General features: G+C 39.6%; 1 protein-coding gene across 1 annotated transcript in view; it reads right to left on the bottom strand.

Moving 5' to 3' along the window:
* The window catches only part of Cubn (cubilin), a 263,953-nt gene that overhangs the window by 57,240 nt on the left and 192,367 nt on the right, over positions 1-14,346 (bottom strand). The window contains exons 48-54 of the mRNA XM_010607108.3: positions 13,599-13,780; positions 9,245-9,416; positions 7,930-8,136; positions 5,226-5,375; positions 3,118-3,239; positions 2,388-2,613; positions 488-675 (exon numbers count right to left, since the gene is read on the bottom strand). Coding sequence (XP_010605410.1) covers positions 488-675; positions 2,388-2,613; positions 3,118-3,239; positions 5,226-5,375; positions 7,930-8,136; positions 9,245-9,416; positions 13,599-13,780 — 1,247 coding nt within the window. The remainder of the gene's footprint in view (positions 1-487; positions 676-2,387; positions 2,614-3,117; positions 3,240-5,225; positions 5,376-7,929; positions 8,137-9,244; positions 9,417-13,598; positions 13,781-14,346) is intronic.

Genomic DNA, 14,346 nt, shown 5'->3' with positions numbered 1-14,346 from the left:
AAAAACTTTGCAAAAAAAATGAAGTTTGCCCGTCTTTATATCTAACACTGTAAAGGCATTTGTGCTTTATAATCTATTAGAAAAAGAAGGAAGAAAGGAAGGAAGGGAGGAGAGAAAGGAAAGGAAAGGGAAAGGAGGGAGGGAGGGAAGGAAGGAAACAAAGAAGCAGGGAAAAGAGCAAGGGAGCTTTCTCTTTAGTTTTCACAGAAAGAAAGAACCATTAATGCTCGTGAGAATTTAACAGAATCAGAGGAAAATCTACTGAGTTACCATTTCTAGATATTAGCAAATGAAAAATTGCAGTGCAACTTATGTATTGCACTCCCCATAATTTCTGTCCACTGAGGTTTCTCACTTTTATATCCAGGAAATGTGAGCAGCAAAACTGTTCCTTTCTTACACTGAGAAATGACTGAGTCATCTGTAGCCTAAATGTTTATGTTCACAAAACTAGTTCGGCTCCAGTGAAATAAATAAGTGCACTGACCTTCACAAAGCTGTTCTGACACTGAGCATTGCCACTGGGGATTCGGAAATTGCTGTCAAAGCTGATCTCGAAATGTTTACTTTCTTGAGTTATCACTGTCCAGGAACATCTGCTATTTTCAGGGAAATTCTGTGGCCAGTGAGGTGATCTGATCGTACCATTGTCTGAATGAAATATTCCACCACAACCTGAAAAATTTTTCACGGAAAAAGTCATCAGTCTGCAAGGAAAATAACAATTCTGGAAACTTGAGACTGCTAGAGCAGAAACACGACTAAATGTGAGCTCTAAGTTCATCGTTCCTGACACGTGACTCATCTTCGGAGTAGGTCAGTTCACAGCGAGAATTCTCGATAAATATAAGGTGCATTGAATCAGGAGGACACTTTAGCTGCTCCTGTTTTGTTACATGTATGATGAATTTCTCACCATAAAGCAGATAGAATAGACCTCTATAGTGTCTCCAAACAAGGGCAACATTTCTTACTTCCCTGAGCAAAATGCAAGTTCAGTACCACTAACACATGAGAATACGACTCTGTATTCACTTGTAATTTTACTCTAATACACTGGACTGGCAAAAGAAATTTTGAATTGCAGAAAATTCCTTCCATTAACTGATCTTAATCATTCATATTGAAGTTGACTGATGGATGAAAATAAATTATAGGAGCTTAAAGAAAGAGAAATCTAGAATTATTTTCATACTCTTAAAATGAAGAAGAAAAATATGAACACGATCCAAAAAGAAGTTAAAGTAAAGGTCACTCTCTGCTCTCTTGCTCTTATTTATCTCCCTGGAAACTATTTGTTCTTCTAACACTCATTTATGACTTCAACAGTAGCCAGTGGTTTAAGCAAAGACTGGACTCTTTCTAGAAAGATCTCCATTAATAACTTTTACTCTACGAGAAAGAAATGTCCTGTGAAGTATTTAGGGTTTTCTGAAATCCTAAATAATGTATCTGGTACAAGTTCCTATACTTTGAGAATTTTCACAAAGTTTATATTTTATAGGCACAAAAGCTACTTGAATCTTTTCCATCTTGACTCAGTTCTCAGGAGGTACAGCATTTGTTCTAAATCAAAAACCTCTTCAACAGCTCTTTGTTATTAAACCGTGACTCTTCATGAGACAGACTTCTTCTCCTGCCCTTCCCTCTCTAAGCATTCTCCCTTTAAGCTCCAAATATTTTAAGTGGCTTGTGATTCCAACACCCATCCCTATTACTTGAGATCCCCTGGTTGTTCCATGGTTTTTTGTCCATGGAGGCTGGATCCTGCAGTGCTAAGAACAAAATCGGCCCAACTGGCTTTTACTCAAATCCTGATTACCAATTGCAGCTGTATGGTTTTAATCAAGTTGCCAATCCACTTAACCCTCAGTTTCTGTCCATGCAAAACACAGGAGACAGATACTGTGTTATCTTCCTATGGTGGATCCACGAAATGATAGGTGTGAGCAGCTGGCATGAAACCCGACAGAGCGGGTGCACAACGTAGGCATGGTTGGCATTCCTAACTGACAGCTCTGTATCCAGAGCTTCAACCAATAGGAGATCATGGGAAAAAAAGCATTCATATCCATCAAAAAGGCAGAGTATTTTTCCTTGCCTTTATTCACTAAGCAACACAGCGTAATAACTATTTTACATAGTCTCTATGCGGTACCAGAAATTATAAATAACCCAGGTATGATCTAATACATATGAGAAAATGCACATAGGTTATACGCAAATTCGATGCCATTTTATACAAGGTGTTTGAGCATCTGCAGGTTTTTGTGTCTGTTGGAGTTCTGGAACCAATTCCCCTCTTAATCCAAGGAATTCCTCTGTATTAAATTAGATAAGAAACAATCTCATTGAAAAAGCACAAGTGCAGAGAAGGTTTTATTTACCTGAGGTTTGAGTGTTCCATGTAGCATAAAATCCACGATTTTCTGCTGACTGGTCTGAGTTAAAAATCACGGTGAGCTGGTTGGAACCAGACTGTATTGTCCTAGGCTTTGAAGTTCCACAGTACTGCCCTATAATGGGTGACTCGGGGGAGCCACCATTCCTGACAGTCACCGAGTCCCAGGCACAGTCTGGGTGAGTTTCAACATCGAAGTCACTGAATGTGAGCTGCAGGGGAGAAAAGAAGCACAGGCATTCTGAGCTGTGAACAAGTTTATCTACCTAGTGGGAGACATATTTTTATTTTGTGTTAATTCACAATTTTGTGTTCCTTTCTCTTCTTTAATTCTCTTCTCCTCTCAACTCTTTTTCCTCATCAAAGTCTTGCTTGAAAATCTAGAGAAGTGTTTTCTCTCCAGGTAGCAGAGTCATTCAGGGGGCTCCGGAAGTCCCCTGGTCTAGAATGCAACTCAGATCGAGAACATGAATACACTTCTCTCCGAGACATGGATTTGTCTTCTATGTACAGATTCTCCTAAATATGAACAACCTGGCATTTTTTGGTAATCCTAGATGATGCGTAGATGCCATGTGAGATACCTAGTGAGAGAATTTTAGGGAGGAACAATGGTCTGGCTGCAGAATCAAAGCCTGCTGAAGTCACTTGCTTCGTAAGCAGACTCAAGTTCCAGGACAATCTCAGAGGTCTTTTATGGACCCGTAAGAACTCACAGTGATGGTGTGTCCTACTGGGGCTTCCAACAGCCACGAACAGTGGGTTAAGCTGCTGTACAAGCCAGGATAGTTGGGGCTTGTGATCACTCCAGCCTCTCCTGTCTGTATGCCACCACAATCTGAAATCAGATTTATAACCCTCTAAATAAGATAGAAGGAAAAGCCTCACGAAGACAGAGTTGTATTTATAGTCACATACTTTATGATAAAATGCAATAAATGGATAAAATAAAAAGCAAAATTAGGTGCAATAATATAAACAAGAGAATCTCAGACACTGATAACTGAACAGAATTACTCAATGAAGACAGCCTTGAGGGGGAGGAAGATAATCTGTATTATAAATAATTAGAAGTATTGTGTAACTCACAGTAAATGCACTAGAGAGCAAGTAAATGACATTGCCTTTCTTGACAAAAAGAAAAAACTGGGCCAATGAAAATATAGACAAGCTTGAAAAAATGATCAGTCCCATAATGAAACACTGTCATCTGATAATAAGCACAGACTCAAGAAGCAAATTACACATGACTATAATGAGTTGCAAACATGATATATTTATAAAGCTCGAATGAGCTTACATGCAACACACATAACGCTGCTTCTTGAAGCCTGATTCTTTTCTTTCATTTTCTCACATTTTTTTTCTTTTCCCCTATTTCCTTTCCCCTACCCTTCCTACTTCCCCTACACCTTTAGCCCTTTTCTTCCTATTTCACATTGTCAATTATACCATTAGGATCTTATGTACAATTATAGCGTTTCATACCAGAGAAACTATTCAGTATTTACACGTGTGACATATTTATTTCACTTAGGAGCATATCCTCAAAATGTATCCATTTTCCTATGAATGACTCTAATTTCTCATTCTTTATGGCTGAGTGGTATTCCACATCTCTTTTCTTTCAATATGACAAAACTAAACTGGAAAGATGGTTGAGCGAGTCAACCAGACATTTGATTATAACACAAAGAAATGTGGGATAAAACTATGAGCAAAACATATTTTGATTCATAGTTAAACTCAATGGAAAAAGAGGAGCGCTCTCCAAAACCTATCTGTGGTAAGTGCTGAAATTTGGAGAGGTAATCTCAAACAGAAAGTGTGGCAGTCTGGAAAAATAAAGAACCAAGATGTGTGCCTTGGGGCTGGAGCCTGAGGTTCTGGTGACCAGGCAGGAAGAGAAGATGGGACTTTGGATTGCAGAAAAGGAAGTGGGGGAACTGAGCCTTTTACATAAAGTTGAGAATCTAAAAGGACTGCCTTATTAGTGGAAAGCAACTGGAAAAATCTTCAATAACCAAAGGAATCAGCAAGGAGCAGTGCTACACATTTGGGGATGGATTTTCAGGCATAAACTCTAAATGTCACAGATGTAAAACCAACATGAAATATTAGCAAATAATACACAGTAATAAGAGTAAAACATGTCACGACCAAGTGCAGCTTATCCTGGCAACACAAGAATGGTTTACTAAGAGGAAAACATTTCTAAAATATGAAAAGAAGACAAATAAGATCATCCCAACAGATTAATAAAAATATTTGATAAAATCTTACATATATCCCTATTTTTAAAAAATGTGTCATTAAGAATTAAAAGGACTTTCTTTAATCTGAAAAGGGGGGTTTAAAATCTAAGAGCAACGGACATATTTAACAATAAAATGTCATAGACATTCACATTAAGGTCATTATATTTTCTGTTTAATATTGCAGCCCTAACCAGTGAAATAAGGCAAGGGAAGAAAATGAAGTATTTATTTAAGGGCAGAAAAGAAAAAGAACTTTCATTTGCAGGAGACCGGACTACTTACATTGAAAAACCATAAAAGGATTAAAGGTAAAAGTATTAAAACTAGTAAGAGTATAACGAGACCTCTAGAATAAAGGTAGATATATAAAAATTATAAAATTCCTAGCTATTGACAATAAATTATTGAAATGTAATTTGGAAAAATCTCATTGACATTACCCCAAAAACTAATTACTACCTTAAAACAAATCTCACAAAATATCTGTGATATCTTTATTGAAAAGATTATAACAACTTTAACTATGATTTTATTGCCAGAGAACAAGATCTTAATCATAGTCTTACCTGTGAAGAAATATTCTGCATGGAATCCTGTGTGTTCTTCACGTTCATTCGTGACAAAGTGTACCCACACCTGAGGGTAAGGTATTACCAGTGGCACTGCTGGTTTTGTAGGGCCACAATATCTCCCTATTAGGGGCCCTTCAGAATCACCTGACAAAATAACACACCAAACACCATTACTTACATAGTTTGGGTTTTTTGGGTTTTTTCTGGTATTGGGTATCAAACTTGGGACCTTCTGCTTGCAAGGAAGGAGGTGGTACCACTTAGCTAAATCCCTGGCCCCTTACACAGCCTTTGAAAAATACATTTTATGAATTCAATAAGAAAAAATAATAAGCATTGCATAAAGTCACAACGTCTGTCATTGTTAACTGCAAAAGAAAGAATTCCTCAAATGGAGTAAACCAAAAACCAAAGCAAACAAAAAACTTAGGATGTTTTGTTATAGACATGTCTCTACTAAAGGTGTTAATTCATTCCAGTTTGTGTTTTCATAATTACTTTAGCATAGTTAAACAGAGATATGATGAATTAAAAAAATGCTTTTGGTATGCCTTATTTAGGAAGTAAAATATGTAATACCAATGGTGATGAAATACATCCTCAGGAGAAAGGTGGTAATCACTTAAACCTTTAAGGATTTCCTCACTGTATTCAATCAATGAAAATGAAGAAAATATTCAGCTCTCAGGCCAAGAACTGTCAGATTTGAGCTGAATATGTGTTATGAAGATTACTTTTCATAGAAATTTGATTAACATTTATAGAGCACCTAGAGAGCTCACATCTATCTGCTGTTTATTCTGTCAGATGAACATCACTGACTTATAAATCCACAAAATACAGTATTTTAACTGTTTCAAAACTGGAAGGAATAAAGAGATCATGGCATTTGACTGAGTGAAACTTTATAATAGGTGTTTTGCTTGATTCTATAAGCCAGTAGTTTTGGACCAGGTAGAAGAGGTGGAGGTTCATCAGACTTTCATAGAGTACGTTCCTAAACCACAGATCTCATTTCCCTCCTAGAACTTCCTAGACTCATCAACCTGAGAGAGTCAGGATGATTCTCCTGTTGAAATCCTTGGTCTATGATGTAGAATGTATCACATTCTCCTACCACTGATTTCTATAATTGTCCAAGAACATCTTTGCCAAATAACTAACTTTTCTTGCTTTCAGTTTCTTTTTCTCTCAATTTTTGGACAAAGTAGAATTCAGAAAATCTCTGAAAGCACAGCTTTTCTACAGTATCATTTTCCTCTTCTACTTATTTATATATGTATTTATTAGGAAACACTGAGGTCTAGTCGTAAATACAAACTTCCCTGGCACTCATAGTGCATGTTTTTCCTCATCTGGGCACAAATGGAATTAAGGCTTTGTGGTCAGCAGTTCTTTTGAGTCTTATCTACCTACATAGTGATCATTGACTCCTTCGTGGGCTCCAAGTGTATTAGCCAGATTTGGTTGCCTGGACAAAATCCCTGACACGTGCAACTTAAAGGAGGAGGGCTTTATTTTGACCCCCACAGACAAAGGCTATGGTGGCTGGATGGGTAAGCAGGGTGAAATAAGTCCTAGGGAACCAATTCCCAAGGAGGTCCTTTAAACAGAGGCCCAGGGACTCTCTTCACAAATGAAAGATTTATACTTTTGTACTCTTGAGCCTGTGTGTTTCTGGTTCCTGAGATCCTATCAAGACAGCTTTCTCCTCTCCATTCACGGTACTTAGTTCATTTTTATTGGTGCTCATCTCTTCAGCAACCCACCCTCCTTTGGCTGCAAAATTATATGTTTCTTTGCTGGCCAAACTCCAAGTTTTTCAAATCTTTCTGCTCTGCTTCTTGTTCCTTATTCACACTACAGATCTGGCTAAAAGCAGTCAGCAATTTCCATGCCACAGCCTGGACATAGGACTGCTCTGAAAATTCCTCTGCCAGATCAATGAGTCTTCGGCCTTTAAATAGCTTCATACAATGCTGTAGGCCACAGACAAAACGTAGACAAATCATTTGCCAAATGTCACACAAATGGCCGCTGGTCCAATTCCTATCACAGCCCCCATTCCCAACTGAAGCCTCATGAACCTGGCCTTTACTCTCCCTGTTTGTATCAGCATTCTGGTCTTCTCTGACTGGGATCATCCAACAATCTTTGCTTACAGCACCCGTGGCTTTCTCTAGATTGCTTCTTGAAACTTTTCCAAACTCTTCCTGCAAGGCAGCACCAAAAGATTTTCTAATCTTGGCCAAGTATAGTCACAGCAATGACCCCACTCCTCTAGTACCAATTATTTGTATTAGTCAGATTTCAGTTGCTAGGAAAAAACACTTGACAACTCCAATTTAAAGGAAGAGCTATTGATATTGGCTCACAGTCTTAGAGGTTTCAGTCTGTGAAAGGCTGGCTCCAAGGCAGAGATATCATGATAGCAGGGCACAGTGCAGTGAAGATGCTCACTTCATGGGGCTAGGAAACTGTGAGTAGAAAGACAGCCAGAGAGAATGGGCCAGAAACTGGATAGTCTCCAAGGTCACACCTCCATGACACACCAAGAAGCATTCAAAAGTTTGCTTTACCAATAATCCCCAAGGTGTCACTCAAGCTAATTAAGTTGACAATCAAAATTAACCATCACACCAGGCCTAAGAAGAACACTATAAATAAATGAGAGAATGTGTTCTTTGACTGAACTCACCTGCTCGAAACTCAAGGACATCAGATTGACAATCTTGATGACTTTCAAGGGAAAAAGCCATAAAATTAATATAAATCGATGAATTTCCCCGATTTGGATTGCTGAGAGTCCATTCACAGTTTAGGTTTCTTGAGTAATTATTGACTCCATCATAACCAGGAGAAGTAAAGTTTCCTTCATGGGCATTTGTAAGAAACCCACCACACACTAAGAAAACAAAAGACAACAGAGAAATTAATAGTAAAATTAATTCTGTAACAGAAGATATCAATTATCCAAGACCAGAAATTAAAATAACAACAGCACTATCACTATATTGATTTGTTTTTCTAGATAGTGTCAGGGTTGTTGATAAAAGGCATGTAGACTATGGAAGAAATTTCTGTGGGTTGATGAAGGAAAAGCAGGCAAAAATAAAGTGTATTTATTTCTCTGGTTGTTTAGACCAGATGGCTGAAATTTGACTGATATCAGGGTCTTTAAATTTGTGCTTAATGTTCATTAATATTTAATTTAGAAGAGCACCTATATATATTGGTGGTAAGTCCCAATGGCTTCTGATTAGCAATTCTCTACTCAATTCAACAAATTAATTGGATCAAAGTATAATATGGGGCGCCGATGAATTTGTAATTTTATATGGTAATGAATGCCTCTTAAACCAGTGAAAAAACTTGAAGAGCTTTTTAAAAAATTCAGTTCCATGCCTTCTAAATTTTAAAGCCTTTACATAATAGCATCAATCTAAAAGTCAGAATATTTATAAGCAGAGGCCACAGCTTGTGTCCTTTCGAATATTCTACATCAATGCAAACCCCTCCATTCATTTTCACTGCCAATGTGTACATGGGTGGGTGACTAAGACACAGTAAAATGTGTCTTTGGGACAAAGTTAACTTCTAAAAGGTTGATGGTATCGTCAACACAAAAGAAGTGACCAAGGACCATGGCTCTGGCTCAAATCCTAACGGCAATGAAATTGTGCTAAATGCTCTTTTTTTTTCGGTACTCAGGACCTTGCACTTGCAAGGCAGGCGTGGTGTCACTGAGCTAAATCTCCGGCCCCCAAATGGTCATTTAATAGCATTTTTAAAAGGTTATAATTTACAACAGTAGTTTTCTAACATCAAAACTCTTTGTCAGGGTTGGATTTTCTATTTGCTTATGTGTGTTTGCTTTACCTGGAGGAGTCTAAGAATAATTTTAGTGATCACTAGAAGGCGCAAATAAATGGCTCTTCTGCTATTAGTGGTGCCTGTGGGCATCTGGAGTACAGCTGATTAAAAGGAGGTGCGTTCACAGCATCCTACATTACCTGCATCTTCACTGGATGTGTAGGAAGCACTGAAGCCTCCATACGGCCGGGATCCATCCGTGAAAAACACGACTTTCATTGTGTTTCCTGAAGACTTTATCGCACTGCTTACATTTACATTACTACACAGCCTCTCAAGCTGAGGTGAGTTACTTCTAATACCATTGAATATCTGTTGGAAAAGTAGTTCAACTTTTAGAAATGCAGTTTGTCTTACAGAATATTCCCTAGAAGATGATATTCCCAGCCCAAACTGGCTTTCACCTGAGGGAGCCCTGGACTAAAATTAACAACGCAGACTTCCATCTCAGTTTCACAAGCTAGTTCGTTACCCACATGGAAAGACGGCATTACCCTAAGGTAGGGTCATTTTATTAAAATGAGAATACTGTAGCTATGCCCTCCTACCATGCGGAGACAGGTGAAAGACCACTCTACACCTTGCAAGTGGAAACCATGACCAAATGTGAAGTCAGTGTGTGTGGTGCTTATACCATAGTTCACAGAGTCACTGAGGGACAGTTTTTCATACTAATGCATTATGACCCTTGATATTTGGGGGGAAGGGCATAAGTGTTAGTCTCTGGTGGTTTAAAGTATGAAATGTCTCAAATATTTTAAAATACCTCAAAAAGTAACTTTAAAATCAATCTCAATAGAAATATAATGATTCTTTCTTAGTTATGGATTCAAACGATTCAATTTTCTTACTCATTTGACTTTTTAAAAAAATGGATCAGAATATTATTGACTCCACAATGCCAAGCAATAACTCTAGTTACTCACATAGCTGTGACAAATGGCAGAGCATTTTTTGGGGGGGCTGCTGTATAAAACTAAGCGAATGTAGGTATGGGCTGCCTGCTTTTCAGAGTTCAAAAAGGATCCAGAAGAAATAACTAAATAATGACTCATTGATTGAGTGGTTGATATTTCTGTTTTTAGAAAGGATTTGAATGGCTCAGAATTAGAAATAATGACTCAGATTATGGCACTAAAAGCTCTGCAGAAGGAAGAAGCACTGTACTGCAAAAGAGGTAAGCTTTTTTATTTACTATAATTGATTATTAAGTTTAGCTCTTTGGGGGCTTCTGCTTTAAAATTTCAAGGCCAGACAAAAATTTTCTATCACTGATCGAGCAGACACCAGGCCATCGTCTGCTAATCGCCCACTCAGACTGTCCTGCTCATCAGCACAGCAACCCCCAGGCTTGTACTAATTCTCTTTCTTCCAGATCGAGGCCCCAGAACACTGAGAGATTTGCAATTTGCAGATGTTCAAAGAACTAGGAATATTTGAACTAGGCTTCAAACCCTGATTTCAAACCACAAAACAAAATATAAAGAAACAGAAAGATGTCAAACATTTCAGTCCTACTGAAAACAGGATGGGCAATACGCACTCAGAGTGAAGGATTCTAACCAGCTTGAGGCTAGTGAGACCTGTTGCACACCATGACCAGTGGCCTTCATCCCTGACTGCGCTGCCTCTGGTGTAGAATCACAGTGACTAAAACCTGTACAGTTGGCCATTGATCACATGGATGGCTGCCTTGGGAAGCAACCAGAGTGTTATTTCCATTCTGGTCCTCTAATCCCTTTTGTGCTCAGAAACTACAACTCCCAGAAGACAACTAAGTAGAAGCAGATGGGTGAGATTCAGGACAGGTTATAAATTTTGCTATGAGCAAGAACAAAATCTGACACCGTGTCTCATGGTACTACACACCAGGGGTTGTAGCTTTCTGTTTTCTCTGTGTGAATAGAGGGTTTGGAGGAATTTTATATTCAGTCCAGCTGGGAAAGGTATTACGCAAGCAGACCCGCTCCATCTGCAGATCTTTAACAGGGTTTGTTTCCTTGTTTGCCCTCCTCTCCCCTCCCCTCCACTCCCCTCCCTTCCTTTTTCTCCTTTCCTCCTTTGGGGTAAGTTTTCAAGCAAATAGAAGGCGAGTAAAAGGCAATCCACACACCCTTATCTGGAGCAGAGAGCAGAGGAAAAAAACAAACACGGAACATATACAAGTATTTCAAAGAAAAGGAAAGCAGACATCATACTAAAGACTCAGAAAGAAATAACTTCTGCAAATGATTCTTTGTTATAATCTTAATCTCTCCAAGAGAAAAGACCTGAAGATATGACATCCATAGGTGCCCCTAACTAAAGAGCCAAGTCTCCCCACTGGTACTTTCTATGAGCCAAGTTAACAGCTGCAGGAATGAATGCAGCACTCTCAATCAATGTTTTCATACTTTATGCTTAAACATGAATGAACAGTCAACAATCATCAGAATCCAGAGAAATGTCTAACAACAGATGTTAATAGGAGATAGGACTTTGAAGGAAAATGACTCCAAAAGAAGGGATATAAAACTTCAAAATTATACTTAAGATGTTCTCATGTATGCATATATCTAATAGCTGAAAATGTACATGCAGTAATGGTGGCCAAATAGGATAGTTTCAGGTGTACGGGTTCTCAAAAAACCTATCACCCATGCTCATTGCCCTTGGGAGTTGTAGGTGAATTTGCTTCACTGAAAAGAAATTAACCAAGAAAAGGAAATGCACAGTGTTATAGAGCCAGGAAATACATAGTGCTACAAATCATAATGTACAGGCATTAGAGATGGGTTGTGAATAAAATAAATGCTTACCCTCACGGAGTTTATATTCTAGTGGTGGGAATGAGCTGTAGATGAATAAAAAAATAAATACAAGGTGTGGGAGCTGGGGTGACGTGCTGGGAAAATGAAATGTGTTAAGAGATAGGCCAGGTGGGGTGGGTTTATTATAGCGAACTTTGAGAAGGCCTCATGGGTCAAAATCCCTGGAGCAGAGACCTGAATAAAGTGAAGGCATGAAGCAGGCAGCCATCGGGGAAAAAAAATAAGTGTGAAGGCCTGGTGTGAGAGCATCTCACAATATTCAAGGAACACAGATCGGGGTGCTGGATCCTAGCAGGGGTGGGGTGGGGTGAAATAAATCAGGATCTCAGTGCGGTAGCATACACCTGAGGTCCCAGCATTCTGGGAGGCTGAGGTAGGAGGATCACAGAATTTGAGTCTCACGTGGGCAATTTAGCAACTTAGCAAGATTCTGTCTAAAAACAGGTGTGTATGTTTCGGGGTAGTTCAGTAAGAGGGCCTTGGGTTCAATGAGAGAAAAAGAGAGAGAGAGAAGACAAGAAAAAGACAGATGGGTTGAAGAGGGAGGGACTGCAGATGCTGTTGGACTGGGTGGGATATTCTAAGGCTTTCGAAGTGTTCTGTGAATGAGTGAGATAAGAGGACACTGGAGAATTTTTAATGAAAACAAAATGATAGAATTAAGTTTTTCTTTGTGTGTGTGTATGGTGCTGGGAGTCGAGCCCACATCCTTGCTTATGCTAAGCAAGCGCTCTACCCTTGTGCTAAGCCCCAGCCTCAACATGACCTGATTTGGGTTGAAGCCATTGCGATGAGCTAATCTCACTATGGAAGCAACAGTGGAAGCCCAGAGAGCAGCCGGAAATCAGTAAAATAATCCAAGCAGGAGGAGATGATGGTAGCAGTGGATATGAAGGAGAAGTTGTTAGATTCTGGATATTTTTAAAAGACACAGCCAGCGGAACTTGTATTATAGATGCAGTATGGAGAATGACAGAGACGACTCCAAAAGAGAGCGGCTGGAGGCTGGAATTGTTACTAACTGAGATGACACAGATCCCACAAGGGGGCAGGCTGGGGGGAGAAACGTGCCTTTAATCTCTGTCTCTGTACACACACAGCACACACACACACACCTATGTACACTTACGCCTTTGCCTGTGTGCAGAGGTTAACAAAATACTCACACTTGTCATTCACACTCATGGGTCTCTCTTGCTTCCCTTGCTGAGGGAAGCAAAGGGCGCTGGGTGCATGCCGCTCACCATCGGACATTGGCCACACCAAGGGCAGGCAGCCCTGGCCGCCCGCCTGAAGCCCCTCATGGCCTCTGCTGGAAGCCCCTCATCTGCTTAAGAGTCTTCATGGCGGCTTATGCCGGGCCTCTGGTCTCCTTTAGCTATGTGCTGCCTTATGCTTCGCTTTTCTCTGTGCTTACTTTTGCCACATGCGACGACCCCTCACGCAAAAGCATTTATCCTACCTGTGATCCTGACGTACGCAGTGACAGTTTACAGTCAAGCAGGTTTTGTAATTACGCTGGCAGCTTATGGTGACTCTGTTCTATCAATAACATTTAGAATTTTGTCTGCAATATAGCTGCACGGATGGCACTGTTCTGACCTAGTTTTCTGACGATGATTTATGGGTCAATAAGCTCCCTCAGTGATGGAGTGTAATATCCCTGCCTGTCCAGAACACTTACGATCACATGCTCATTGCTGCAGGATGGATGAGCTTCCAGCCTCAGGCTGCCGAACGTCAGGGTGATCTGCCTGCCTTCCTGCACGGTGATTCTCCACTCGCACACCCGGCTGTGAGGGTTTGGGTTCGGGTAGTTGGGAGAAGTAAATGTTCCAGTGGGGCCTTGCAGATCTCCGCCACACTCTGAAAGGGAGCGGGGGAAGAACAGGAAAAAGTCCAGTCAATAAAATAATTCCTTTTATAAGGAAATTAATATTTAATTCTCCCCCTTGATACAATTATTTCCCTTATTTATCACCATATGTTTGTGAACACTTGTAGACCACTGATATTTTCTTATCTCTATTCATATTGAATCTTTGCTTTCATGGACGATAATCCACTAGTCAGCCTTTTAATTATCACTGTGGCCCAAGATACATGACACTATTACAAATAGTAAATGTAAGAAGGCTAAACCCATTATTCAGGTTTTCTAGACAAGATCTTTCTTTCATCTGTGTTTGTCAGGGAATTTAGGAATATGTATTCTGAGTAACCCTAGGACCAACGGGCCCGTTTTCTTAAATTGGACATCACAGTATAATTCCCATCTCCATTACAACTCTTTCTTGTGCAGCACTTATCACAATGGGAATTTTTCATTCACTGGTGACTGGTGATCAATGTCCACCTCTCTGCCAACCATAAGGGCCAAGAAGGCAGGATTGCATTTGGTTTTTCAAACTGTTGTAGCCTCAATACCCAGC

This window comes from Fukomys damarensis, unplaced genomic scaffold (genome assembly GCF_012274545.1).
Source record: "Fukomys damarensis isolate Sample0158 unplaced genomic scaffold, DMR_v1.0_HiC HiC_scaffold_37, whole genome shotgun sequence".
NCBI classification, from domain to species: Eukaryota; Metazoa; Chordata; class Mammalia; order Rodentia; family Bathyergidae; genus Fukomys; species Fukomys damarensis.
This window is presented reverse-complemented; position numbering and strand designations above follow the sequence as displayed.